We start from the raw sequence: 26,400 nt of genomic DNA, 5'->3' as shown, positions 1-26,400 counted from the left end.
TATTTTGTTGAGACCTACCAACATAGGGAGAAATGGTCATTGTAACAAAACATGAGAAATTGGAGCTCACACAGAAATATTTAAGTCTTCGTTTTTCCCGTGTGCATTTACAGGATAATAAAATAGAGAAATAGTGTGATAGTTGTTCGATGAATTCTTTCCAAACACATAATTGCGAATTTCAGAGTAGTCATGCAGATGTAGATGAACGCTACCTGTTTTTATTCTCAATGTAGCATGTTATCCTCTGCAGACACTCAACCAGGGCCACTACCAATTGTGCTGTACGGAATGAACCCGAACCCGTGACAAAATTTCGGAAGCATAGAAGCTGAAGTAATGAATTAACGTTTTTGCCAAGCTCAGTACTTCAAAGCAAGTATCGTACTTATTAGGCAGATATACTATTTACTGCACCACCCTGACAATGTAGCTAACACACTTGCATGTAATATTCTAGTCCAATGCCCTCCCTAACACAAACTTCATTTCACGCTTCAGCCCATCTTGATTTTCCCACCTTCAAATCATCAGTATTCCGTGGAGTTGTGTTGTACATGATGCCAGAGTGGTGTATTGGGTAGCATACCTGTCTAGTTAGCTGGAGACCTGCGTTCAAGCCTCAACCTTACCACAAATTTTAGGTCATTACTTCAGCTTCTACCCTTATCGAAGATGAAGTTAATACTCGGTATGTCTCCAGGAAAATGTAATTACATCAGATAGAAATTACGGAAGCTGTCCACCGGTATTTTCTGAATTGTGTAAGAAACCCTTGATTTTCGGTGGTTCGTTACACAGTATTAATGCAATAAGGGTATATTGCGTTTCATTCCCAATTATTTTTATTTCATGAAACTATTTTCACAATAGTGAAGAAGTTTGTAATATCCAGTCAGCAAGATGTACAGTGTAAAGCAGTGTAATTCAACAACCCTCAGATGCTAAAATATTGTCATTCGGTTGTCGTCACTGCGGTAGCAGCTCAACACAATATCATCGCGCCACTTCTCCATTGCATTCAGTGAAGTCATACACCTATAGGCCAACTCTTCATCAGCAAACCTATCCATACTGGATTGTATCACTAATCGACAGAACCTTCCATTTACTGCTCAGCGGAAGGAAAACAAATTCCGAAGCCTGTAGAACGTCCTTCCCGAGGGCGCCGTCGTGACCCCAATTTTGTTCAGCATCTACACGTTGGGCGTTTCAACCACAATGTACCGAAAGTTCATTTGTGCAGATGATATCGCTATAGCCGCACAAAGCGTGACGTGAGCTTAGCCCAAACAGAGGACACATTCTTTCAAGACCTACAAATGATAAATCAATCTTTTAAAAATCGGGACTTAAATCAAATACGAATAAAACGGAAGTTTCGGCCTGATATAACAGACCGACCAAATAACAGATAGCCCTACTCCGAAGGATTTATCTTAAGGCACAATCCATATCCTAAATTTTTTTTTGTACAAACAACATCATGAAAATGCCTCAGCTAAAGTAAAAACCAGGCCAAACATAATCCAAAAATTAGTAAATAGTCATGGTGAGCTGATACCAACACGTTGAGAACCAGCAGCATCTCTCTGATTTTCTCTTATGCGGAGTATTGTGCCCCTGTTTGGATCAATAGCCAGCCACCACACAACTCTTACTGACCTTCCAGTTCACATAATCAATGAGACTAGTTACGGGTCAACCAGTGGCCACCGTTCTGAGCAACACAGCCCCGCCCCAGACCAAACGTCTTGCTGCTCTAAAATTTCAGCTTCAAAAGTGCTCTGAGCCAGCACTACATATTCACGCAGAGTCTATTCAACTTACTAACGAATATATGGAATTAAGACTGAAATCAAGAAACGCTCCAGAGAGAACTGCAACACACTATAGAAACTTTACTACAGACGAGCACTGGCGATCACAATGGAGACAAGAAGACAAAAACTGTGATCTCATAAAAGACACGACAATCAAAGTCACCAGTTTCGACCATAGTAGAAGGGCATGGTGCAACCTCAGCAGAATCGGGACTGGACAGGGAATATGCAATGAATTACTGTTCCAATGAGGAATGGCCAAAAATCTTTCTTGTGCTAAATGTGAAGCCAAAGAACCAACAATTTTCCACATAGCCTTCGAGTGCCTAAGTATCTGCTTTGAAGAATAGCTGCAAGAAATACTGGACCTTTCGCTTGCAGCACTGGATTGGCAGAAAAAGTGTAATATATGTTTATGATATATTTGGGACCATGTTTTAAATTTTAAATTTCTGTTTTTACACATATTTTTTCCATGTTTGTACAGTTATTGCTTATCTATATGTTACTGACTGGAAACCTGTAACCTGTGTTTGTGATATATTTGTATTCATTTTTATACTTTAAATTTCTCGTTGTACCCATATTTTACCATGTTTGTACAATTCCTGTCCGTTTATATGTAATGTAAGGAACTACCGGTTTCAACTCACTGTAAATCATCTTCGGACCATACCACGTAATTTAGAGTACAATAGAATAGAAGGAAACAAGTAATATAATAAACATTGACTTAACAATAAATTATACGATGTTATACCCCGTGATGCTGTGTGGAGACGCTGGCATTGAATAGGAACTGTCGACACCACCCACTGATGTCAACTGGTGACTATGTCGCGTTGTCACGGAGTTAAATATCAGACGCTCCGCCCCTTGCCTGTCGCCCTATGGTCCGCAGCTCTTGGTCGTGCGGTAGCGTTCTCGCTTCCCACGCCCGGGTTCCTGGGTTCGATTCCCGGCGGGGTCAGGGATTTTCTCTGCCTCGTGATGACTGGGTGTTGTGTGATGTCCTTAGGTTAGTTAGGTTTAAGTAGTTCTAGGGGACTGACGACCACAGATGTTAAGTCCCATAGTGCTCAGAGCCATTTTTTTGTCGCCCTATGCTTTACGTCATCTTAAGCCAATAGGATACAACGTATACAATACATGTCAGACAGCATCATTATAAACTTCAATACTATGATACGTATTATCGTAAGTTGTATTTAAATAGCAAGTTGTGGGTCATTTCCAAGAATGATTGCCTATCGAAGTTGAAACGTTCCAAACGAAGTTGCGACAGTAAATCGATTATGGAGGTCTCATGGCGCGCGTTATGATACATTGCTTGTGATCGCCATTTGTATCAGTTTTGCGTTGTTTCTTCAGTTTCAGTAAATTACGTTCCGGCCATAATTGTTTGTGACATTTTCCCTTCATAGCGACTGTAATGAGTGGTGCTTCTCAAGTTTCGTCTGCGGATTGCGTCACATGGAGGACTCTCATCCCATGCATAAGCAGTGTAAACAAATGTTTGACTTTTTCCGGGAAATATGGACTTCTGCCCGACGAAGTCACGAGAGACTGTATTGACTGTGGTGCTGACAAGTCTGTGAAGCTGCGTAAGAGGAGTGCGGACACAGAGATTCCATTGCAATTTCATTACGGGCTTTGTGGAAAGCGAACCAGCATCAGGAAAAATACGTGGTTCGAGTCCTCTATATTATCGATTGAGACGTGCATAATTCTTGTGTCGTGCTGGATTCGTGATTACACTCTGCAAGCCACAGCATCAGAAACTGAGCTATCGGCGAATACCGTCTGTGATTACTTCGGATTTTGCCGAGAAGTGTGCTACGTCATAGTGGCAAACGACAGTGCCAATTGGTAGACCGCATAAAATAGTGGAATTAGACGAGTCTCACATTGCTAGGCGAAAGAATCAGAGAGGGCGGCCTACTAAAACTGAAGTAGATCATATTTGGGTTTTTGGTGGCATAGAAAGGGAGCCACGCAAGTGCTTCGTTGTCAGGGTATTGTAGCGAGACAAGGTGACTCTAGTGGGTCTTATAAAGCATTTCATACAGCCAGGAACAAAAGTCATCACCGACGGTTTTCAGTCATACCAGAGTCTCAAAGCTGAAGGGTTCGAGCCCGAATTTGTGAACCACTCTGTCGAGTCTGTCTCTTCAGATGACGCCAGTGTCCATACCCAGAACATAGAACGCCTGTGGAAATCTGTCAAGTCAACCATAAAAAGAGAAGACCGTCCAGGATAGAGGGACGAACTCTATTTATTCCAGTACCTATACTTTCACAACTTGCGTCTCCAGGGGAAAGTCGACCCATGCGACACTCTGCCGATATTCCTTCGCGATATTGGCAGAGTACACCCCGGGTATGGCAAAAAAGGACTTGTCCCAGCAGCTTATACATCGAGCGGACTCTCACAAGACGATAACACCGACGGCGACTAAGATAAGTCGTCTCCTTTCAATTTACCAGTGCTTCTCTAACGTTTTTCTTTTGTCGTTCTCTAGTAACAACTTGAAACATACTCGTAACGCGCGCCACGAGACCTCCATAAACGATTCACTATCGCAACTTCGATATGTATCGTTTGGAGCGTTCCAACTTCGATAGGCAATCATTCTTGGTGTAACGTCCCCTTAGAAAAATTAATGAATTACTGTGCTGGTAAGCCCTACGTTATTTGATTTTCAAACAGCTGAGCAGAACTGAAATTACTCAGACATTTCGCATTTCGCTCTTTACCTATTCTGATCAACATTAAAATGACACACAATATTTTTAACGCAACGCAATCTGACTTTCAATAATCCCTACAAAAGAATGGCCCTGACTAACAATAACCTATACCTTTCATGAATCACTTACCTCACAAAAATCTTGGTTACTCAAGCTACTGCAATACCAAACATAATGAGAAGAAATGTACACGTATAAACTACACGGGCAACAAGCCAGACAAAAAAGTAGATTATTCAAAAACACCCATCTCACTGTGGTCTCCACCGTTGACAACATTTCACACTCTTACGGATATAGTGAAGATAACCTCAAAATTTGCACAATGCCCCTGAAGATCTACTGCTAAATACGCTAGAAGAAATTTAAATTTTCATACGGTATAAGAAAGATCGGTCAACATTACTAAATGAACAAACAGATTACAAAGAAAGATATTTTTCAGTCATAATGATGACTTCTGTAAAAAAAATTGCTTGTTCCTTTTATATATTTTGCTATATATTTACGATCACGTATTTAATGAAATATTTTTAGATTTTGGCTATGTATTTTACCCCTAATGTAAAAACTTTTTCAAACACCTGTATGTAATTAAATTCCGAACAGTGACAACACAGCATGGTGTGTTGTTAATGTGTCTACATTACTGATAATGCTGGACGGTGTGTAACACCATGCCATTTTAACGCTCGTCGCTGAAGGACGACTTTCAGCCAACGCAAAAATAATCATACGTGGCCGAACCGAATGCAGAACGGTAGCGCTATAAGATCTTTGATCGCTGTCGATAAGTCGTTCATGTCGCTAGGTGAGCAGCGGCGCCTTGCAGCCTATCTTTGGTATACATCAAATCTCGCAGAGGTGAGTGCAGTAATGTGTTAACTGATGCCATTGGGTGGTCAATTACGATTTGTCACGTTATATTGCGTATTTAACTGTATAATACACAACTTGTTATTTAGATACATCTTACGATAATAGGTATCATAGTACTGCATTTTATATTCATGCTGTCTGACATGTATTGTATACGTTGCATCCTATTGGATAAAGATGACATAAGGCATAGGGCGACAGGCGAGGGGCGGGGCGCCTGCTATTTAACTCCGTCACAACGCGACATAATCAGCAGTCGACATCAGTGGGGGGTGGTACCTACATTTCTTGCTCAGTGCCAGCATCTCCACACAGCATCACTGGGTATAACATTGTATAATTTATTGTTAACTCAATGTTCGTTATATTACTTTTTTCCTTCTATTCTGTTGTATTCTAAATTACGCAGTATGGTCCGAAGATGATCCAGTCGGGATGGAACCGGTCACCGCTTATGGAGAAAAGTATTTTTATGCAATCAAGACTACTGGCCATTAAAGTTGCTACAACACGAAGATGACGTGCTACAGACGCGAAATTTAACCGACAGGGATAAGACGCTGTGACATGCAAAAGATTAGCTTTTCAGAGCATTCACACAAGGTTGGCGCCGGGGGCGACACCTACAACGTGCTGACATGAGGAAACTTTCCAACCGACTTCTCATACACAAACAACAGTTGACCGGCGTTGCCTGGTGAAACGTTGTTGTGATGCCCCGTGTAAGGAGGATAAATGCGTACCATCTCCTTTCTGACTTTGATAAAGGTCGGATTGTAGCCTATTGCGATTTCGGTTTATCGTATCGCGACATTGCTGCTCGCATTGGTCGAGATCCAATGACTGTCAGCAGAATATGCAATCGGTGGGTTCAGGTGGGTAATACGGAACGCCGTGCTGGATCCCAATGGCCTCGTATCACTAGCAGTCGAGATGACAGGCATCTTATCAGCATGGCTGTAACGGATCGCGCAGCCACGTCTCGATCCCTGAGTCAACAGATTGGGACTTTTGCAAGACGACAACCATCTGCACGAACAGCTCAACGATGTTTGCAGCAGCATGGACTATCAGCTCGGAGACCATGGCTACGGTTACCCATGACGATGCATCACAGACAGGAGCGCATGCGATGGTGTACTCAACGACGAACCTGGGTGCATGAACGGCAAAACGTCATTTTTTCAGTTGAATTCAGCCTCTGTTTACAGCATCGTGATGGTCGCATTCGTGTTTGGCGACATCGCGGTGAACGCACATTGGAAGCGTGTATTCGTCATCGCCATACTGGCGTATCACCCGCCGTGATGGTATGGGGTGCCATTGATTACACGTCTCGGTCACCTCGTGTTCGCATTGACGGCACTTTGAACAGTGAACGTTACATTTCAGATATGTTATGACCCGTGGCTCTACCCTTCATTCGAGCCCTGCGAAACCCTACATTTCAGCAGGATAATGCACGACCGCATGTTGCAGGTCCTGTACGGGCCTTTCTGGATACAGAAAATGTTCGACTGCTGCCCTGGCCAGCACATTCTCCAGACCTCTCACCAACTGAAAACGTCTGGTCAATGGTGGCCGGGTAACTGGCTCGTCACAATACGCTACTCACTACTCTTGATGAACTGTGGTATCGTGTTGAAGCTGAATGGGCAGCTGTACCTGTACACGCCATCCAAGCTCTGTTTGACTCAATGCCCAGGCGTATCAAGGTCGTTATTACGGCCAGAGGTGGTTGTTCTGGGTACTGATTTCTCAGGATCTATGCACCCAAATTGCGGTAAAATGTAATCACATGTCAGTTCTAGTATAATACATTTGTCCAATGAATACCCGTTTATTATCTGCATTTCTTCTTGGTGTAGCAATTTTAATGGCCAGTAGTGTAATATTTTACCATTGTTCATTTTGGTCACTGCTATGCTGAATATGTTCGCAAATATTATGTACTATCAAGACTGTTCCATATAACAGTTTATCACTGTTTATTGTGATCGCTGCTGTGCCCCGTTTGTTTACAAAGACTATCTATATGAATTGTCTGCGTGATGCTGAGGTACTCTCGTCTCAGGCGTCACCTGCATCCCAGCGCCAGTGTCCAACATTAAGGACCTGTTACAACGGTTGCGGGCCATCTGACCTCAGGAGACGATACAACGGCCTTATGACACACTTTCGAACAGAACCAGTGCATGCATCCTGTGGTGCTGATTTCACAAAGGACTTGCAGGCTATCGTGCCGACTCCTTCGGCGAACTGCTAGATGTTCTTTGCCAGATGATGGACCTGCTGAGCTCGATGGAATTGGAGCTGCCTGTTAACCGTCGCAACGCAGTGTGGTGACAGGAACCGTGTGCTGGTTGTTCCAGGTGATTGCTGACGGGCAAGATCCCATTATGCTGGCGACCTCTGTAGCACGCGGCTCGAGTTGCTAGTGGCCCCACTCCGCCTGGCGAGTATGCTGCCCCGTGCAACCGGCATTGCTAAGGGAAGGCCAGCTTGCAGTGGAGTTGCGACTTGCGGGTACAACAGTTCCCAATCTGAATTACTTTCACTAACAAGCGCATCCCGCCAGTATATTACTTTCAAGCACCAGAACACCAATATTTGGGTGAAATAAATCCTCATATCCGTGGATTTCAGCAAGCACTTATTATCATGGTATGGGCGGTTATCATCGATGATGATTCGAATAAATCGCCGGCCGGAGTGGCCGAGTGGTTCTACGCGCTACAGTCTGGAACCGCGCGACCGATACGTCACAGGTTCGAATCCTGCCTCGGGCATGGATGTGTGTGATGTCCTTACGTTAGTTAGGTTTAAGTAGTTCTAAGTTCTAGGGGACTGATGACCTCAGAAGTTAAGTCCCATAGTACTCAGAGCCATTTGCACCATTTTTGTATTCGTATAAATCACGCATTCTTCCCCCTCATCTGATGCCATTCCTCTCATAAGCGCTGTATGATCTCTTGAAAGGTGCACCACTGAACATAAGAGAACAAAATTATTTTTAACAAAATGCTGAAGCGGTAAATTTGGCAACTACCATCCGAGGCCATCGTAACGCAATTTATAGAAAGGTTAATCGGTAGACGTGGGCGGAAACCGTTAGGTACTTAATATCTTACTGGAATTAGCACCCGTGGTTTAGGGGTAGCGTTACTGAGTAGCAATCAAAATGTTGTGTGTCCTGGGATTGATACCAGCCACTGCACAAATTTTACATAAAAATTATCAACAATGGCGGCCGAAGACTTTCTATATAAGGAGTCTCCCTCGTACTCCCAAGGGCCTTGTCAAAGAGCGTGGATGAGCGGACAGAGTTTCAGGGTAGCCTCATGCCCTTCGCGGGGGAGATTGTCCCGAAAAGTTGAAAGAATCAGCAGTGATCAGTGGCATGAGGATGCAGAATACAATTGAAACCACTGCATTAATGACACTCAACGTGCATCCACCGGGCATGTTTGTAATTGTTCAAGATGATCTCCGGTGGCAAAATATTCCCCCTTTCGGAAGTCCGAGAGGGAACTACCAAAGAGGAGGAAACAATGAAGAAAGACTGAATAATCAATGAAAGGGTAGCATTCAACAAATCTGAGGACGGAATGTCAGATGTCTGAACGTCGTAGCAAAACTAGAAAATCTGAAATGGGAAATACAAAGGCTCAGTTTAGATCCATAGGAGTCAAAGACGTGAAATGGAGAGAAAACATGAATTTATGGTCAGATGAGTATAGGGTAAAATCAACAGCAGCAGAAAATATTGTAACGAGGGTGATTGGTTATGAACAGGAAAATAGGGCAGAGAGTGAGTTACTGCGAACACTTTGGTGATAGAGTTTTTCTCATCAGAAGGGACAGAATATCAATGCCGACAACAACAGCTCGGGCAGACATGCTGATGTCACAACCATAAGATGGAGAGCAACAGAAATTGTATGGATGTATCAAACGAGTAATTCAGAATGGAAAGGAAGATGATAGTAGGAGTGAGAGAGGAGGAGCACCAGCTGAGATCTGCCGTAAATGACACTAGTAATAAGGAATAAACTGTTCAAAAATTACAAGAGAATGAGCTATACTTGAAAAAGGCCTGAAGATACGGGACCATTTCAGATGGATTACATTATGGTCAGACAAGGAATCCGAAATCAGATACAGGATTCTAAGGCGTACTCAGGAACAGATACAGATTCAAATCACGCGACATTGAGGATTAAGAGTGGACTTGAGTTAAAGAGATCGTCCGGAAGAATCAGTGAGGAAATAAATGGGGTACTGAAGTAGTGAGGAATGATGGCATGCGTTTGAAGTTCTCTAAGCCTCTAAATACTGCGATTATGACTAACACAGTTGACAGGTCAGCTGAAGGGGAGTGGGTATCGCTGAAAAAGAGATTCACAGAAGATGGACCGAGAAACATAGATAGAATAAAGGTAACTGCGAAAAAACACCTTAGGTAACAGAAGAAGTACTTAACTTGATCAGCGAGTACAGGAAGTTCAAAAATGTTCAGGGAAAGATAGGAACAAAGCAATTTAACTGCCTTAGGAATGGAATTAATAGTAAGTGCAGGGAAGCCAAGGCGAAATGGTTGCAGAAAAATGTGAATAAATAGGAAAAGAAATAGCGTTAGAAAAATTGATTCAGTATATACAAAAGTGAAAATAACCTTAAGCGAATTGAAAGCAAGGGCATCAACATTAAGACTCCAATGCGAATGGCACTGTTAAACGCAGAGGAAAAATAATGCACGTTAAGGTTCATACGGAGAGGAGGGTGTGGAGGGAAGAAATTGTAGAAGAAGATATGGGAGAAGTAGTGGAAGCCACAGAGGACCTAGTATTAGAATCAGAATATAAATGAGCTCTGGAAGATAGGAGATCAAATTAGACAGAAGGAACTGATTACATCCCTTCGAAATTTCTAAAATCATTGGGAAAAGTGGCTACCAAGGGACTATTCAAGTTGGTTTATAGAATCTATGAGACTGGAGATATACCATCAAAGCTTCAGAAAGAATCGTCCATACAGTCCTGAAGATAGTGAGGATGGAACTACTGCACAATCAGCTTAACAGCTCATGAATTCTAGTTGTTGACAAGAATAATATACAGGTATAGAAGAACGGAAAAGGAAGTTGAAGATCTGTTAGCTACCTACCACCTTGGCTTTCTGAAAGTACAGGCACCAGAGAGACAGTTATGACGTTGCACCTGACAACGGAAGCAAGGCCTAAGAAAATAAAAAAAATAAAAAAAAATTCATAGGATTTGTCGATCTAGAAATGCGTTCGACATTGAAAAATGGTGGAAGATGTTCAACATTCTCAGAAAGTATGAGTAAGCTACAGTGAAAGACGGGTAAACATACAATATTTACAAGAACGAAGAGGGAATAGTATGACTCAGGATCAAGAACGAAGTTCTGAGATTAGAAGGGATGTAAGACAGGGACGCAGTTTTTCACTCCTGCTGTACTATCTGTAAATCAAAGAAGCGATGACAGAAATCAAAGAAAAAGTAGGGTTAAAATTCAGGGTGCAACACATCAAGGATAATATTCGCTGATAATATTTTACCCTAAGTGACACTGAAGAAGATCTACAAGACCTGTTGAGTGGAATGAACAGTCTAATGAGTACAAAATATGGATTGAAAGTAAACCAAAGAAAGACGAAAGTAATGAGGAGTAGTTGAAATCAGATTACCGATAAAATAAGCATGAAAATGGGTGCCGTCAGAGTTGGGGGGGTGAAGGAATTTTACTACCTTGGGGAAGCAAAATAACACATGAGGACATTTAAAGTAGACTACAATAGGCGAAGAGGGCATTAAGGGCAAAAGAAGTCTGCTTGTGTCAGACATACGCCTTAATTTGAGGAAAAAATATCTGTAACTGTAAGTTTGGAGCACAGCATTGCGTCTTACGAATATGCACCGTGGGAAAACCGGAAAAGAGAATCGAAAAGGGTGAGATGTGATGCTACAAAAAAATGTTCAAAATTAAGTTGTCTGATAACATAATAAATGGGGTGATTCTCCGTAGAATCGACGAAGAAATGAGCACATGGAAAACAAAACAGTAACAAGAATAAAGAACAGGACATAGGACACGTGTTACGACATCAGGGAATAGCTTGTATTATAATACAGGGTGAAAAGCGTAAGGGAAGAAAGAGACTGGAATACATCCAACAAATAATTGAGGATGTAGGATCTTTGGGCTACTCTCAGACGCATCAAACAAAACAGAAGAGTGATGACATTTTGGAAGGCTGCACGAGGAATATTCGTGACGAGGCTTTGGTAATTCTGAAGTAGGATTAGTTACACACCTACATATTTTCGATCGAGTGTCAGATATCACAGTGCAAATACAATTTATGAAATTTGCCATTGCTGCCACCCTGTCGAGAACTTTTAGCATTTATGTCAAGAAACATAAATATTAACACAAGTATTAAATATTTGATTCCTCTTACACTTCCTTTAAACATATAAACGGACGGTTTCTAGACATATCTTCCTAAATAAAATTTTTCATAATAAATCTCCTGTAATATCCCTAGAAGTAGGTAATAAGGATGTCAAGCAACCTGTATGAATATCTAACTAGAACATGTTGGATATGTAATAATCTTGAGAAGCTATACGTTATATTCAACCACATACAACAGCAGACAGAGAAAACTACAGTTTGACTTTCTGTCATGCACCCGAATTTCGTAAACTGCCATGTAATAACGGATACGCAAAAAGGTTAGTCTTTAAGATCTCACGAGGAATGGACAGCAACTAAAGATGACAATCGTGGTTTTCTAGACATCTCCAGGCCTTTGCCAGCTTTCAAAATACGCGAGAGGCAACAGTCCAGGCAACAGTCCAAATACGATAAACTTCAGACGAGTCACGCCAAAACAAATACAGGTCGCACAAATGTATACTTCTCGCCTCCACGAACTGTAACTGTAATGCTGCACCAAGTAAAACGACAAGAAGCAGATTACAGCGGCTCGAAGGGAAAAACAGTGTTGAATATAACTATATTTGTGACCGAGTACACAAATTCTTGCAAAAGTTAGTGTTCTAACTTCTAAAGTTTACAGTCTTTTGCGCCATTGTAGCACTACGTGTGGAAAGAATAAGACTTACCCCGTTAACAAATATAGCACAGTCGTCATTTAAATGTTACATAAATAAAGCAAAGGAGGAAGTAGATAAAAATTTGAATATCAATAAAACTGCCAACAGAATGGCTAACAACGCTGCGGTTCACGCACTACTTACATTTAGAACAATTGTCGGATAAAATGGACATTCTACTTTGCAATTAATCTGGTCTGAACACAAAATAGCTAAGATGAAAGACGTGAATAATTCCAGAAACAACAATAGTGACTTGTTAATATCAAAATTGGAAACATGTAACAGAAGTTACGGAATTAAACTACGCACCTTGGTTACACATGATGATCAAACTAAGATAGGATACTGGCAGAGGCAAAGAATGCTTACTTCAAAAACAGCTTTCCTGCTTCCAAACACGTACGTAGAGTTGAGGAAGGAATACGTGAACTTGTGCGTCCGGATCACAGCACTGTATGAAACTGAATATTGAATCGCTTGGAAACATTAGTGGAAGAAACTGTAAGCATTTGGAATGTCGTGCTGACGAAGCATGTAAAAATTGTACATGTAGACGTACAGAAAGAAGAGAAATTATAACTGATGGGTAGGGACAAAGACAAAGATTAGAGCATGTGAAACATTTTTGTCACTGATGTTGAATGTGGAACGTAGACACGGACCGTGACAGTAGGCGATTGTCAAACCAAGACAAAGATTGACGACTTAGAAAAGAAGGAAACACAGGAACAACCGCATGCGTGGCTCACTCCTGCGCAGTACAAGGCGTGTTCATTTGTAGACATTGTGTGATAACGGTCACCGACGCCTCTTTGTGAGTGTACACGGAATGCTCAGGTCAACAACTGATACCCGTCCATGTTTCAAGGCTTCGAATTAACGTTTAACTGCGTGAAATGCTTATCGGCCAGCTGTTCTCCCCTCTAGTAATCCCACTGAGGTTAATTTGTATCGTAGGCAAGTGATTTTATGTAAAACGACAGTTGCACTTAAATGCAGCTAAATTCCTTATTTGGTGTCGTTTTGCAACAAACGAACAGATGTCACCGTGAACTGGGTCCAGCGTCTTGGGTTTCATTTTTCACAGGAGTGTAGCAAATCAGCTAACTACATACACTGGCATACATTGTTATCGTCATCAAAAACGTCTACATATTGATTATTTCAATGCGGCATACTTCTCAAACCTTTTTTCAAACCTCATTTTGATAACAGTTTAACGTTTGTTACTCTGAACTGTCTCAGTGATACGATAAATAATTGCAACAGCGTAGCCATCTCACGAAGCTTCTTTAGAACGTGTCCAGCTTTATTGGTACCCTGGTAATTATTCCTGAGTATTTAATATTGATTCATTTGCTTTTTGATCTCACATTTATTCGAGATATTTCTCTCTGCTATGATTTGATGACCTTGTCTAGCACAACACTGAAAAGGAGTGGAAATAATAGACCACATTGCCTTAACTTGTTCCTATCTAAAGATTCAGAGACTTCGCAAATGAATTTTACTTTACAGATTAAGTTCGTTAAAATCCATTTGATTTGCTTAGTTGTTCTCTTATCCACATCATATCCATGTGGTGCATTAAATAGGGTGGTGCAGTCAATCGAATCATAGCTTTTTTTAAAACACACAGTCATGGACTGTGCGGCTGGTCCCAGCGGAGGTTCGAGTCCTCCCTCTGGCATGGATGTGTGTGTTTGTCCTTAGAATAATTTAGGTTAAATAGTGTGTAAGCTTAGGGACTGATGACCTCAGCAGTTAAGTCCCGTAAGATTTCACACACATTTGAGCATTCGGAAAAAAAACACACACACACAAACATGGTCTGTGTGCGAATGGAGTAGCGATGCTGTGGCATCTTCTTGAGAATCCAGATTTGTTCTTCAGTCTTTCGAAAGCCTAGGTTTCATTCATCTATTGCTCTAATCAATTAAGGAAAACACGAGAAATTGCTTTGTGGTCGAGTGGCAGAAGGGAAGTGCCCTGGTAATTGTTTGACTCCATCTTGTCACTTTTTTTGTGTTTCCATCATGCTAATACTTGATCTGTTTTCGTTGGTGGGCGTAATACCAGAGGAAATAAATGATTGTCGGTCGATCCACCCTCATCTTATGGCTCGTTACTCTGTTTGAGCAGCTTTTGGGTTGCTGTTGTGGCATAAAATGAAGGCTGTCTATGTGTTTTCTGACCGTAAGCAAGCACGTCGTCCTAATCCAGAAAACACGCTATATGGATTCCAAGCACGCAGATCTAGAATCCCTCATAACGAGACATGGCAACACCTCTCAGTTTAAACACTTCAGATCTTTAGGTGAAATTATTGCTAGCATTGGCAAAGACAAAGAGATTAAAAAACGTGCAAAAAACTGTGTATAGCTTGCCCAATGATCTGGAATGTCTATGACTAGAAAAGCCTTCCCTCCAAAGCCAAACTTCGCCATTACCAGCTGTTATTGCAGAAGCCTTCTACTAAAGACTGACATTTAGTTTCAATGTCACCGAGAAAACCGAACGACAACATTGGAAAAAAAATGCAGACTCAAGACAGTATCCAGATGCACAAAAGCTCAGAACAAATGCTTTATCTGACAAGACGATTTGCTTCTATCCATGGAAAAGAGTTCCGAGGTATGACGTATCGTACGAATGGACGTCTCTCTATTAAACAAAAGCATCTTCGACATCTGAAACAGGGCCCGAAGAAACAAAGAACGACAGCTAGCCGACAGCTGAAAGTATGTGACAAATGTCGCTGTTTATTCAATGGTAACTACACGAACTCCAGTCAGGTGGAAGATCGGTTCCCGCAAATTTATGTCTAAATAAGTGACACAAATGGACACTAGAAAGACGACAGGCACGTAGTGAGAGCATGAAGAAGTCTTGGAAAGATAAGAACGAGACGACTAAAGCTTATTAATGGTTCTGCGTGCTTTTTAAAGACGCAAGACCAAAACTGAATCACTAATTAACTAATAATAATCACATTAGTGTAACTGCGCTACAGGTAAGTTACAAACAAGTCGGAATCGTCGAATAGGGTATTTGGATAGGACAACTGTGCTTCATCAGCAGGCTGCAATGGAGGCCATCTACCCTCCAACTTTATTCAAACAAACCGCAAGGCATAGCAATGGACCATCGCCTCACAATAGGTACCGTTTAGGTGAACAGTGCAGGGTAATAAGCACCGTCTTACGATTTTCGATTTGCGATTAAATACCCTGTATTACACACCTCACATCCCCAACCTCAGTCTTGGTGATGCGAGACCATTCTTCTCTAACGTATACGTACACGACAATATATCGCGCGTCATCAGTCTGCACGATCTCTTTCCTCTCTTCTTATAGAGTTGTGTGACTCATGTTCTTCGTGTCCGCTTGTTTCTTTCCCGTTTGAGATACGTGTAGCAGTCTTGTAAGACAGTAACTTCTGCTCCGAAAGCAGCAAAATGGCTCTGTATTGTGAGCTTTGTCAGCTGCAGTGCTGTGCTGAATTAGCGGGATAATCTCTGCCATGGCGCCCGACGGTCCACCGATACGAAGCGAAAAGGCGATAACGATCCGTAATACTCACAGATCTGAAATGTTCACAGCTGACTGTTCCCATAATGTCCGTGAAAATCTTAGTGTCTGTACGACATCGGAGAGAGGTTTCTGCATCTCTCTGGTCTCGACGATTCAGTCGTGTCTGAACGCACCGACACTGCGTACGAGGTTAACGCCCATCCATTATGTGCGTCCCTATATCTTCAGGTCTTATTGGTGTTTTTCGTATAGTCTGACGTAGCAGTTATATAGTATCTACTATACCCGCCGTTCATTCCACTCTGAAACTGTTACGTGAAAGAGTCGCTGTATCCTTTGCAGTTCTCATTCACATTTTTATTATATTCTTTACTAGCTCACAGCCCATTGCTTCGCATAGAGTGTATGGTCTGCACAGGTTATTTTTTTTTTATCAAATAAAATAATTAAAATATATATGATACCACAGCTAGTCTGGAATGCCTCAAGGCAATAGTAAATAGAACAAACATATGCAAGGTCGAATACAAGCGGCTGAGAGCCTCAATTAAATTCGAAAATTTTAAAATATACTACCATAATCTTTTAATCTTAATGTTTTTGCTTAAAGGGTAATTTCAATAATAAAGTTTTAAGCGGCTTAAGGCCCATAATTGATTTTTAAAAATTCAAAATACATAAAGTCCAGTAAAAACCCCAATTTTTAAATCTTTGGCTATGATAGATTATACACAGACAGTAAACACCGGTGAGAAGGACAATAAAGAAACGCCACTCAGAAGCCTCGAGGGAGGTCGGTCTGCCCTCTTTCACTTAGGTGAGACAGATGGTGAGCCCACCTACACATGATCTGTCGGAACCGAACCAGGGGACAGCCACGGACCGACTGACGACTTGCTTGCCACCAATCAGTACACGAAAACTCAAACACAAAAGGTTACAAACGTGATTATCCACAATAAAATATGTATTAGCTGTCAAAACTACACACCATGTTGGACAGCGACAACAGGTGAGGAAAGGACACTGCCTGAAATTACGTTAGTGGCCAGAGCAGATAACCGGAGCACTAAACGGCCACAAGGCAGAAAATTCTGCAGGTACACTTGAATTTGAAATACGGTAATATAGTTAACTTCACCAAAAAGGAACACTATCTGAATTCACGTCAGTGGCTAGGGTAGGTAACCAGAACACTAATAGCCACAAGGCAGAAAATTCTGCTGGTACACCTGAATTTGAAATACGGTAATATAGTGAACTTCACCAAAAAGAAACACTGCCTGAATTTACGTCAGTGGCCAGGGCAGGTAATCAGAACACTAACGGCCACAAGGCAGAAAATTCCGCTGGTGCACTTGAATTGTAGTCAACCAATATAGTTAATTGCAAACGCGTGGCGGCTAAATTTCAGCAATAGAAATAATCGGTGTTGCTCACAGGAAAACCTCCCAAACAGCGAACCACCGAAACGAACCACACAACATGAATGGGTATTGGAACCACCACTAAACTTTGACGTCCTGGGTCGGTGAACCACGAAGCTCGTAGCGATCGGACAGCCCCACACACCCTCCGGCACGCGCAGGGACCGCCAGCGGACCCAGCCGACTGCACCGCGTGGAGATAACTCCTCTGGTCTGCAGCAATCGACCGACTCCTCTCAGAATGCCGACAACATCTAAAATAGTCGTCAGTGAAAATAACGCCAACTACACACAAACCTGACAAACACGGCACGAAGACCTGAACGATATCCAACAGTAACTAAGCACGCACGAAGACAAAGTCGATGCACACACACACACACACACACACACACACACACACACACATACACACACACACACAGCCGACTCATGATCATCGGCGAGCCAAAAGCGTCGTCCGGTAGGACGAGCGACCGACGATCCATCAAGACCGTGGCCCGGCTCAAGTGATGCGTGGCGGCAATGGTCGGGCGAGCCATGTGACGCAGACCTCTCTGCTCCAACCCGACTGCACGAGTGCCGCACTGCAACTCCCCGACTGGCAGGTCCGGACTGCGCTCCAGACGCGTTCCAACTGACTGGCAGCCCGAACTCGCGATCCGAACTCTCTTACGACCAGTGATCTATATACTAGCTGGATGTTGAACTTCAGCTGTCTGATCGTGCCAGCCATAGATGCTCATATTTCGTTTCTTGCCAAACTACAACATGGTTGCTTAGATGTGTCACTAGAACACGAAAGGAAAATACTTTCCGATTCCGCCCCACCTGAGCCTATTACATCACATGTTGACGTAAAGATCAAGACAAGAAATAAGTCTCCAATTCTTTGTCACGTACAGCCCGATGCAAATTCGTTTGCCAAAATACAACATGGCGGTCGGTGCGGAGCATACGAATCTGCAGACACGCTGCAGTTCTATACTCTGAGATCAGACTTCTACATGCAGGTTGTATAGAGATCATTGCTTACGACAGACAACGACCGGGAAGTAATAGCAGTCCAGCAAAGATAATACGAGAGGGGATATATCGATACGCGCTGCTAACGCCGTTCACGGTCAGGCCAAGCAGCAACTCAGTGACAGTAGTAATCTAAATTAACGTAGTGAGGTGGAAGTACGTTAAAAACGGGGTGTATAACACGTGATGGCGGGAACACGAGCCACGTACGGCTCGTATATGCCGAGGAAAACAAGATATCGAAACAATACTTCTAAAAGGTGACATTAATCAAAGGGATGATTATTTTTATATGTAACCAATGCTCGTAATTTTTATATCAGCCAGGTCGCTGAAACAACTGAATTTCTTAACGGAACTACTAACTTCTTATCAAAATTCGAAGGCTATGAAAACAGGACTATGAAGTCGTGACGTATCTTATGATTTGCTGCGAAAATTTTGCAGAAAGCGAGGAAAAAAGTGTGCTTAATGTGAATGCCAAGAATACCGGCGCAGCACAGATTCCTCCCAGTTAGGCGACATTTACATATCGAAGTAGCGGAAACTACACTGTGCTGACACACATTACTTTCACCTTCAACACAGTCCCCAGGAACTCTTGTGAAAACCGTCACTACTAGTACCGCTACACTCCAATTTTCAAGGGCTCGAGGGTACCATTTAACAACGTATTGTTTAATTAAAAATTATAGTTGTTTCAGTACCTTGCTTTGGTCGTAAAAGGAAAAGTTACGAGCATCTACCACGAAGGAAACTGATCAAGCAGCTCCGTACTGATATTTGCTGGAAACCTTGTACAAATATATGGAATGGTTCATGAAATATCTCTTTGTTTACTAGCTACTCGATGTGTTCTATGCTCCGTGTTCATTAAATGGCTGAAATCTCGAAAATTTTAGAGTTAGTAACGAACGCAAGTGATTCACGGAATTCGAGCTTTCGATAGCTGTTTCCGCCATCACCATCGGGAAAGAAAGCAGAGACGGGGTCTTTCGCGGTGGCATGCTTCAGTAAAGTCTCTTCGGCTTACAAGCAGCGTCAGTTCGAATTAAACACTCAACCTTTCGATAACTCGACATAAAATTTTTCTAGGTATGGTACCGCGTCATAATGCATAAAACTACTGCTGCTGGAGAAAAACCAACGTTTCGAGCACGGTTGCAGCGGCAGTAGTTTTATGCATTATGAGTCGGTACCATACCTAGAAAAATTTTATGTATACTGACTCTGGCCGCGGAAGCCTACGCAACTTTCGATAGCTGACTACCACGCACTGGCAGGGTGTTCTGCAGATATAGATGGAGTGGCAGCATCTGGAACGTTCCAAAGAGTGCCGGAGTGACATGTGCGGGAGGCAAGTTGGGCAGCTCCTAGCAGCTCCGTCCCGTCGCGGGAGCAAATGTCAGACGGCGTGAAGGTTCAAATGATTCAAATGGCTCTCAGCACTATGGGGCTTAACTGCTGAGGTCATGAGTACCCTAGAACTTAGAACTACTTAAACCTAACTAACCTAAGGACATCACACACATCCATGCCCGAGGCAGGATTCCAACCTGCGACCGTAGCGGTCGCACGGTTCCAGACTGAAGCGCCTAGAACCGCTCGGCCACACCGGCCGGCAGGCGTGAAGGGCCGGCGCCACGTTTGAAACGGCCGCTCTCGCGTCTCTCGAAGCGTTAAGCTTCCGTCTTTGCTTTCACTCCTGACGACGATGGCGGAAACAGCTATCGAACGCTAGAGTGTTTTATTCTAAGTGACGCTGTTTGTAAACCGAGAAGACTGTATTGCTGAGTTCATAGCCTTAGGAATTAATTGTTATGTCTCGTTTACATTGAGGTTGAGGATTAGCACAAGTCTTACAGTTTATACGTCGTATGTGAAAGAATTTTGAAGTCCTGAAATCTAAAAATGCTTTTACTATATGTGTGAAGGATAGAAAGGTTACAACCTGTATTGTATAGTAATGCTTCACCAACGGTGTTTTAACTATTGAAATAAGGCGCGATTTCACTGCTGCCCCTTTCACATTAAACAAAGCGGCTCTTCCTGTTTCAGGTGCTGAATGCCTCCTACACGGTCTTCACGCTCATGCGCCAGATCAAGGACTGAGGATCGCACATGTGGCGTGCTGTGCTGGCTGCATCCTTCTCTGTGCATGTGTAGTACAGAAATGCGTAATGGAGATGTTAGTAGAAGCCAACACACTGATATGAGTGCACAAGAATGAACCAATCTAATAAAATATTGTACATGTATATAGCCTATTGCGATGTCATCCCGACCTCTTTCCTTTCCTCTTTCTTTTCAACTTCATTTTGCCACTCGAATGATATAATACTCCAACGGAGAAAAGTCTTTCAGAACAAATAATTTCTATGGAAAAACTCGCAGAATGAGGGCATTTTGCGCGAAGAAGCAGTGTAGAAAGTCTAAAATATTCATCGGTTTTGTTACAGTTGACAGCGGTTCTATCCTGCTACGCCCGTGGATGCATGTGCGTTGCATTTCAGCTTCGCTATATAGTTCTTTACTCATTACCTCTTACTTTCACATCTTTGGGCATCCTCCTTTGAGGATTAAACCATTTGTTAAAGGCGCTCAGTCCCTCTCCATAGAAGAATGGTGAGCGCAGAAGAAAGTTCACAAGTATCTTCAGGTATGTCGTATCGAGGTGAATCTACTCATTCATGATTATACCCCACAGAGCTACCCTATTCGAAGTATGTTCTTTGCCATGTTTAACAAGCTACTCCAAACAGTCCTAGACATTTTCTATGGACTAAAGATAGTCATAGGTATGATAGAACGTCTGAGTAATCGTCAAATAAGGACTGAATGCAGCCAGCCCTGAGAACAAGGAAGACAGGAGTGTCCACAGCAAACTTGTCACAAACATGTAGAAGAATGGGTAACATGTTGTCACCGACTGAAACTTTTGGAACAAACATTCTGGTTTATGTTCACGATAAATATATGAATAAGCCTGTGGTATGTTGTAGTAACTAGTGGTCTAGCAGATACTGAATCTCACATACAAATAATTACTAATTTATTACAACTTGAAAGTGGTAAATACTTAACTCTTGAAACAATTAGTGTCCACGCAGATGACATGTACCTGATGCTGTGGCTGACGTTTATAACATATAACACAGCGTTAATTGCAGAATTATAGTTTCATATCAGGGCACAATTGCCTTTAACTGGAAGTAAAGTTCAGAATAACGGTTCTATTCGCATGCACCCCGATCTGTGGTGAAACAATATTGTCGTCTTTAGCGATGTCCGTTGATTGCGTAGAAGTTGGGCTATTACATACAGGGTGACAATTATTGAACTATAAAAAAAAACGTAAGTTACAAACTACAGCGTGCGCACACTTTATTGAAAGGTAAACGTCGCTACAGATATTAGGATTTATGTTATGACATGTTCGATTTGCCTTCCATCATTGGCGATGACGTGGCGTAGACGAATAGCGAAATTTTGCGTGACCCGCTGAAGAGTCGGACGTCGATGCCCTCGATGACCTCCTGAATAGCTGTTTTCAGCTCAGCAGTGGTTTTGGGGTTATTGCTGTACACTTTGTCTTTAATATAGCCCTACAAAAAGGACTCGCATAACTTCAGATCCGGAAAATATGGCGGCCAATCGAGGCCCATGTCAGTTGTGTCTGGGTACCCCAGAGCCAGAATTCGGTCCCCAAAGTGCTGTTCCAGGACATCAAACACTCTCGTGCTTCGATAGAGTCGAGCTCCGTCTTGCGTGGACCACATCTTGTCGAAATCAGGGTCACTTTGGATAACGGGGATGAAATCATCTTTCAAAGCCTTCACGTACTGTCCGTGACTGGACAATTCACACCACACACTCAACCGTTGAGGGTGGAGGAATTGTCGATCGCGAAACACGTATGCTCAGTCCCCCAAACGCTCCAATTTTGCTTATTGACGGACCCATCCAAATGAAAGTGGGCTTCGTCGCTAAACCAAGCCATAATAAGCATACTAATTCCCATCATAACCCGCGGCCAAACGTGCAATTTGAACGTCCTTACGCAAACCGTTCAGAAGTTCTGGCGATTTTATTTCAAATATTTCAGTAATTGTCGCTCCTACATACACACTGGGCTTAGCGGCACTGCGCTCGGACATACATAACTTTCCGAATGTGGTGGCGTAAGGAAATATTTGGAGCCAAGTCCACGCTGACGTCTCCGATTCGTTGATGCGTCGCGCAGCGACTGTCTTTACTTGTGGTGCCGTCGTGAGGTATCAACTTTTCGTTCTGTGGACGAAACCACAGAGTCAGAGTCATGGTACGAAAAACACTATGGAAACATCAAAGAACCATCTCTGGCCTGAATAGCACCCTGCAGGTTAAACATCCCACTGAGATATCGATGTACTTACTGTCTTACGTCATTTGATAAGAAGCAAAATCACATCTTATCGGACCAAACTGCACGTCTACAGTGTGTTGCTGTGCTGTTTCTGTGTTGACCGACCCGTTGACGATGTGTATCCTTTCGTGCTGCTGCTAGCACTGGTCTACTGCGAGGTAGACGACTCCACATGACCACTGCGTGCAATTTCCTAAACAAAATTCACTGCGAAAATGATTTAGATAGTCCTGCATTTACTACCCACATCAATTTCTCTCTTGTGTGAAACAGGTTGTCATTGACAAGGAATTAGACTCGCCCCTGATTTTTGTCGATTACGATCTTTCTATGACCTCTATTCTTACACGGCTGCGACTGTAACACCATTCCTCGAAGATACGTTGTACAGTCCGCGTAGATATAGCAACAAATTGGGCACCTTCATTTACGATGTGGTCGTCGGCGTGTCTAAACACGACAGCTCGTTCCTGCCATTCATTTACATCTTATTAATTCACATCTTATACAATCTACAGCACTCCAAAGCGACCCATGTGCTTTTTTAAAGGGGTTACTTACAATTTGTCCGGCGAGCTTAACTGTGCGTAAGTTGCTGACACGTTGCAAGGAGTGTAAGTTGCATGGGATATCTCTTCGAAACAAAACAAAGAATAGGTTCGTTGTTCCTACATGACTTTATTCAGAGTAACTGTTTCAAGCACCGGCGTCTCTTGCAGAACCTTTCCATAACGACTGCCTAGTGCCAGACTGTGCCCGAACAAATCACTTCCGCCGACTCCCGTCTGCCGCTGTGTCAGATCACAATGTTTTGCTGAATATTGTCCGCCGATAGTAGATAACAGCAGTAGTTTAAGACGTTGCTTCCAGACGTATATCTGTATAGTGAAGTGAGTAATGGACCACGTCCCAAAAGCGTTCAGGCGTGTCGTAGTTACGCTGGATGTCATGTCATGCTGTGTACAAATCTATTAGAAGCAGTCAAATGAAAATCGAACACCCAGTGCAACGGGCCCACGGAAGGGTTCCGTTCAAGAGCAATCACAACATGCGTTGAGACATTTACCCCACTGGAGATCAGATGATCAATTCCTATTCGTAGAACGTGGTCCGACGCTGAAGGATCAACTACCGTACCCACTCTTGCACTTCCTCGTCCGACTGAAGCCGGTGCTCACGCTTGTCTTTCTTCAGGCCGCCAAAGATGTGGAAATCACACGGTGGAAGATCTGAGCTATAAAGAGTACGTTGCAATGGTTCCCAATCAAATCGCTGAAGTTTAACCTTCGTCCGATCGGCAGTGTGAGGACGGACGTTATGGTGTAACATGATAATTCCATCCGACAACATTCCTGGACGATTCGACTTGATGCAGCGTCTCAGTTTCTCCAAAGTGTCTTCATAGAGTGAACATTGATTGTGTTTTCACGCTCGATGAACTCGACGAGCAAAGGGTCCTGCATTCGAAGAAGAAGGTCATCAGGACCGTACCGGAACTTGTATGAACAGCTTTGGGGAGATGTGATATATTTCCACAGCTGGCTTTGCCATTTGCTCTCGGGATGTCGCAATGCTGTCGGACGGAATCATCCTGTTGAACGACAACGCCCACCCCCACACCGCCAACCGGATGAAGGTTACGGTTCAGCGATTTGGTTGGGAAACACTGCAACATCTTCCGTACGGCACGGATCTTTCACCGTATGATTTTCACATTTTTGGCGACCTGAAGAAAGACATGCTTGGACTTCGGTTTCAGTCGGACGAGGAAGTGCAAGAATGGGTGAGGTTGAGGATCCGTCAGCGGCCGATCGCATTCAACGAAACAGGAATTGGTCGTATGGTCTCCCAGAGGGATAAATGTCTTAACATGTTTGATGGTTATTTTTGAATGGAACCATTCGATGGTCCTGTTGTGGGGGTAGTTCGGTTTTCATTTTACTGCCCCTTATAAAAGAACACGGTTAATATCTGTCCAGCAATTCAGCCAGAAAGTAGGGATCGGTAACTTGATAGTTCACATAGGTGTTCGACATTTGGCTGGTCTCCATTTTCACAGTCGGCGGCCCCTGTTCCCACTGAAGACCCCGTGCTGCAGATAGAAGTTGTGCGAGCGTATTGGCATGCAGTACTGGATTTACAACCCATCTGAATTACGCAAAACGATCTTGAATGTCATGAGAAGCAGAGAATGTGGTCACCTCGCGCCTTTCGGAAACCGCGCAGCACCTTGAAGGAAGACTGGAAAGATGTTCAAGTAGAGCTTCGCTTGAGCTTCTTGGATAAGGTCACGGACGAATGAAGGTCGTATATTGGCGTCAGTGGCTGGCTCCCAACTTTCGTATCTGTTGGAATATACAGAGTGCAGTTTTCTGTTCTTCTTGATTCATGCACATCGACTGAGGTGAATTCATTCCGTTTCGTTTAAAAAAAGCTTGATTTCAGAGTCTGTGTCAAGAAATACAAAAAAATAGATGAAATGATAATTAAATCGACACTCTTGAGTGGCGACAGGTCTTGTTGATTTACATCAATGGGGACAGATGAAAATGTGTGCCCCGAACGGTACTCTAACCCGGCATCTCCTGCTTACATGGCAGACGCTGAAAGGTGGCTACACTGAGCCACAGCGCCAGAGATTGCGACAAAGAGTATTATTCAGCCGCCTCCACTGGCAGTGCTTGTCGAGAAGTCGTCGTGGAGAGTGCTTATTGAGAAGTAGCAGTAGGCAGTGCTTGTTGAGATGTAGCAGTAGCGAGTCGTAGTTGAGAAGTTGCGGTAGTAAGTGCTTGTTCAGAACTTGTAGTATTGTTTTGATGGGCTAGACACCAGATGTTGTTAGATTGGGGATGCTGTAATGATCAGAGTGTGCTTTTCGTCAATACATATGAAGGTAAAAAATTCCTTTTTTTTTATTATTTCAATGTCTTAAACAATAATGTCTCTTGGTCACAGGTTCAGTCAACAAAGCATCTGGCTCGTGTTCTTGCATTAGACTGTATTTCTGGTTACTATGTGCAATTATAGTATATCTGTTTATTTTTTTTTAATTACTTCAGTATAAATGGTATTTAAAATATCTTGTCGTATTGAGGAAGAACCGTGCCAGATGTGTACGTTGAATCACACTTCCACACACAGAACAGCTACACTTGTGTTTTGTTGTTTCCTAGGTTTTATAGTTTCTGGGGACTTAATTAATTAATTGTGTTACCGGAAATTTCGTTTCATTCTTTGTTGTTGTTCTATGCAGTCAGATTGCGTACAAATACCAGTCAGGGCCAACCGGTTACGAGACAGCGTAACCGGACAGACAGCTACTAAATCAAAAAATTAAAATTATTTGCATACTAAATAATTAAGCCCCCATGCACGTGGCGACCGCTGCTTCGGATCGTCCCT

The 26,400-nt window shown here is 42.8% G+C and overlaps 1 protein-coding gene across 1 annotated transcript in view; it reads left to right on the top strand.

The window, feature by feature from the left end:
* Positions 1 to 20,753, top strand: part of LOC124590083 (odorant receptor Or2-like) — a 100,872-nt gene extending 80,119 nt beyond the window's left edge. Inside the window, exon 9 of the mRNA XM_047131621.1 lies at positions 20,652 to 20,753. Coding sequence (XP_046987577.1) covers positions 20,652 to 20,705 — 54 coding nt within the window. The 3' untranslated portion in view covers positions 20,706 to 20,753. The remainder of the gene's footprint in view (positions 1 to 20,651) is intronic.
* The last annotated feature ends 5,647 nt before the right edge of the window (positions 20,754 to 26,400 follow it).

Source organism: Schistocerca americana, chromosome 2 (genome assembly GCF_021461395.2).
Source record: "Schistocerca americana isolate TAMUIC-IGC-003095 chromosome 2, iqSchAmer2.1, whole genome shotgun sequence".
Taxonomy (NCBI): Eukaryota; Metazoa; Arthropoda; class Insecta; order Orthoptera; family Acrididae; genus Schistocerca; species Schistocerca americana.
Note: the sequence above shows the minus strand (reverse complement) of the source record. Positions and strands in the feature narration are given on the sequence as shown.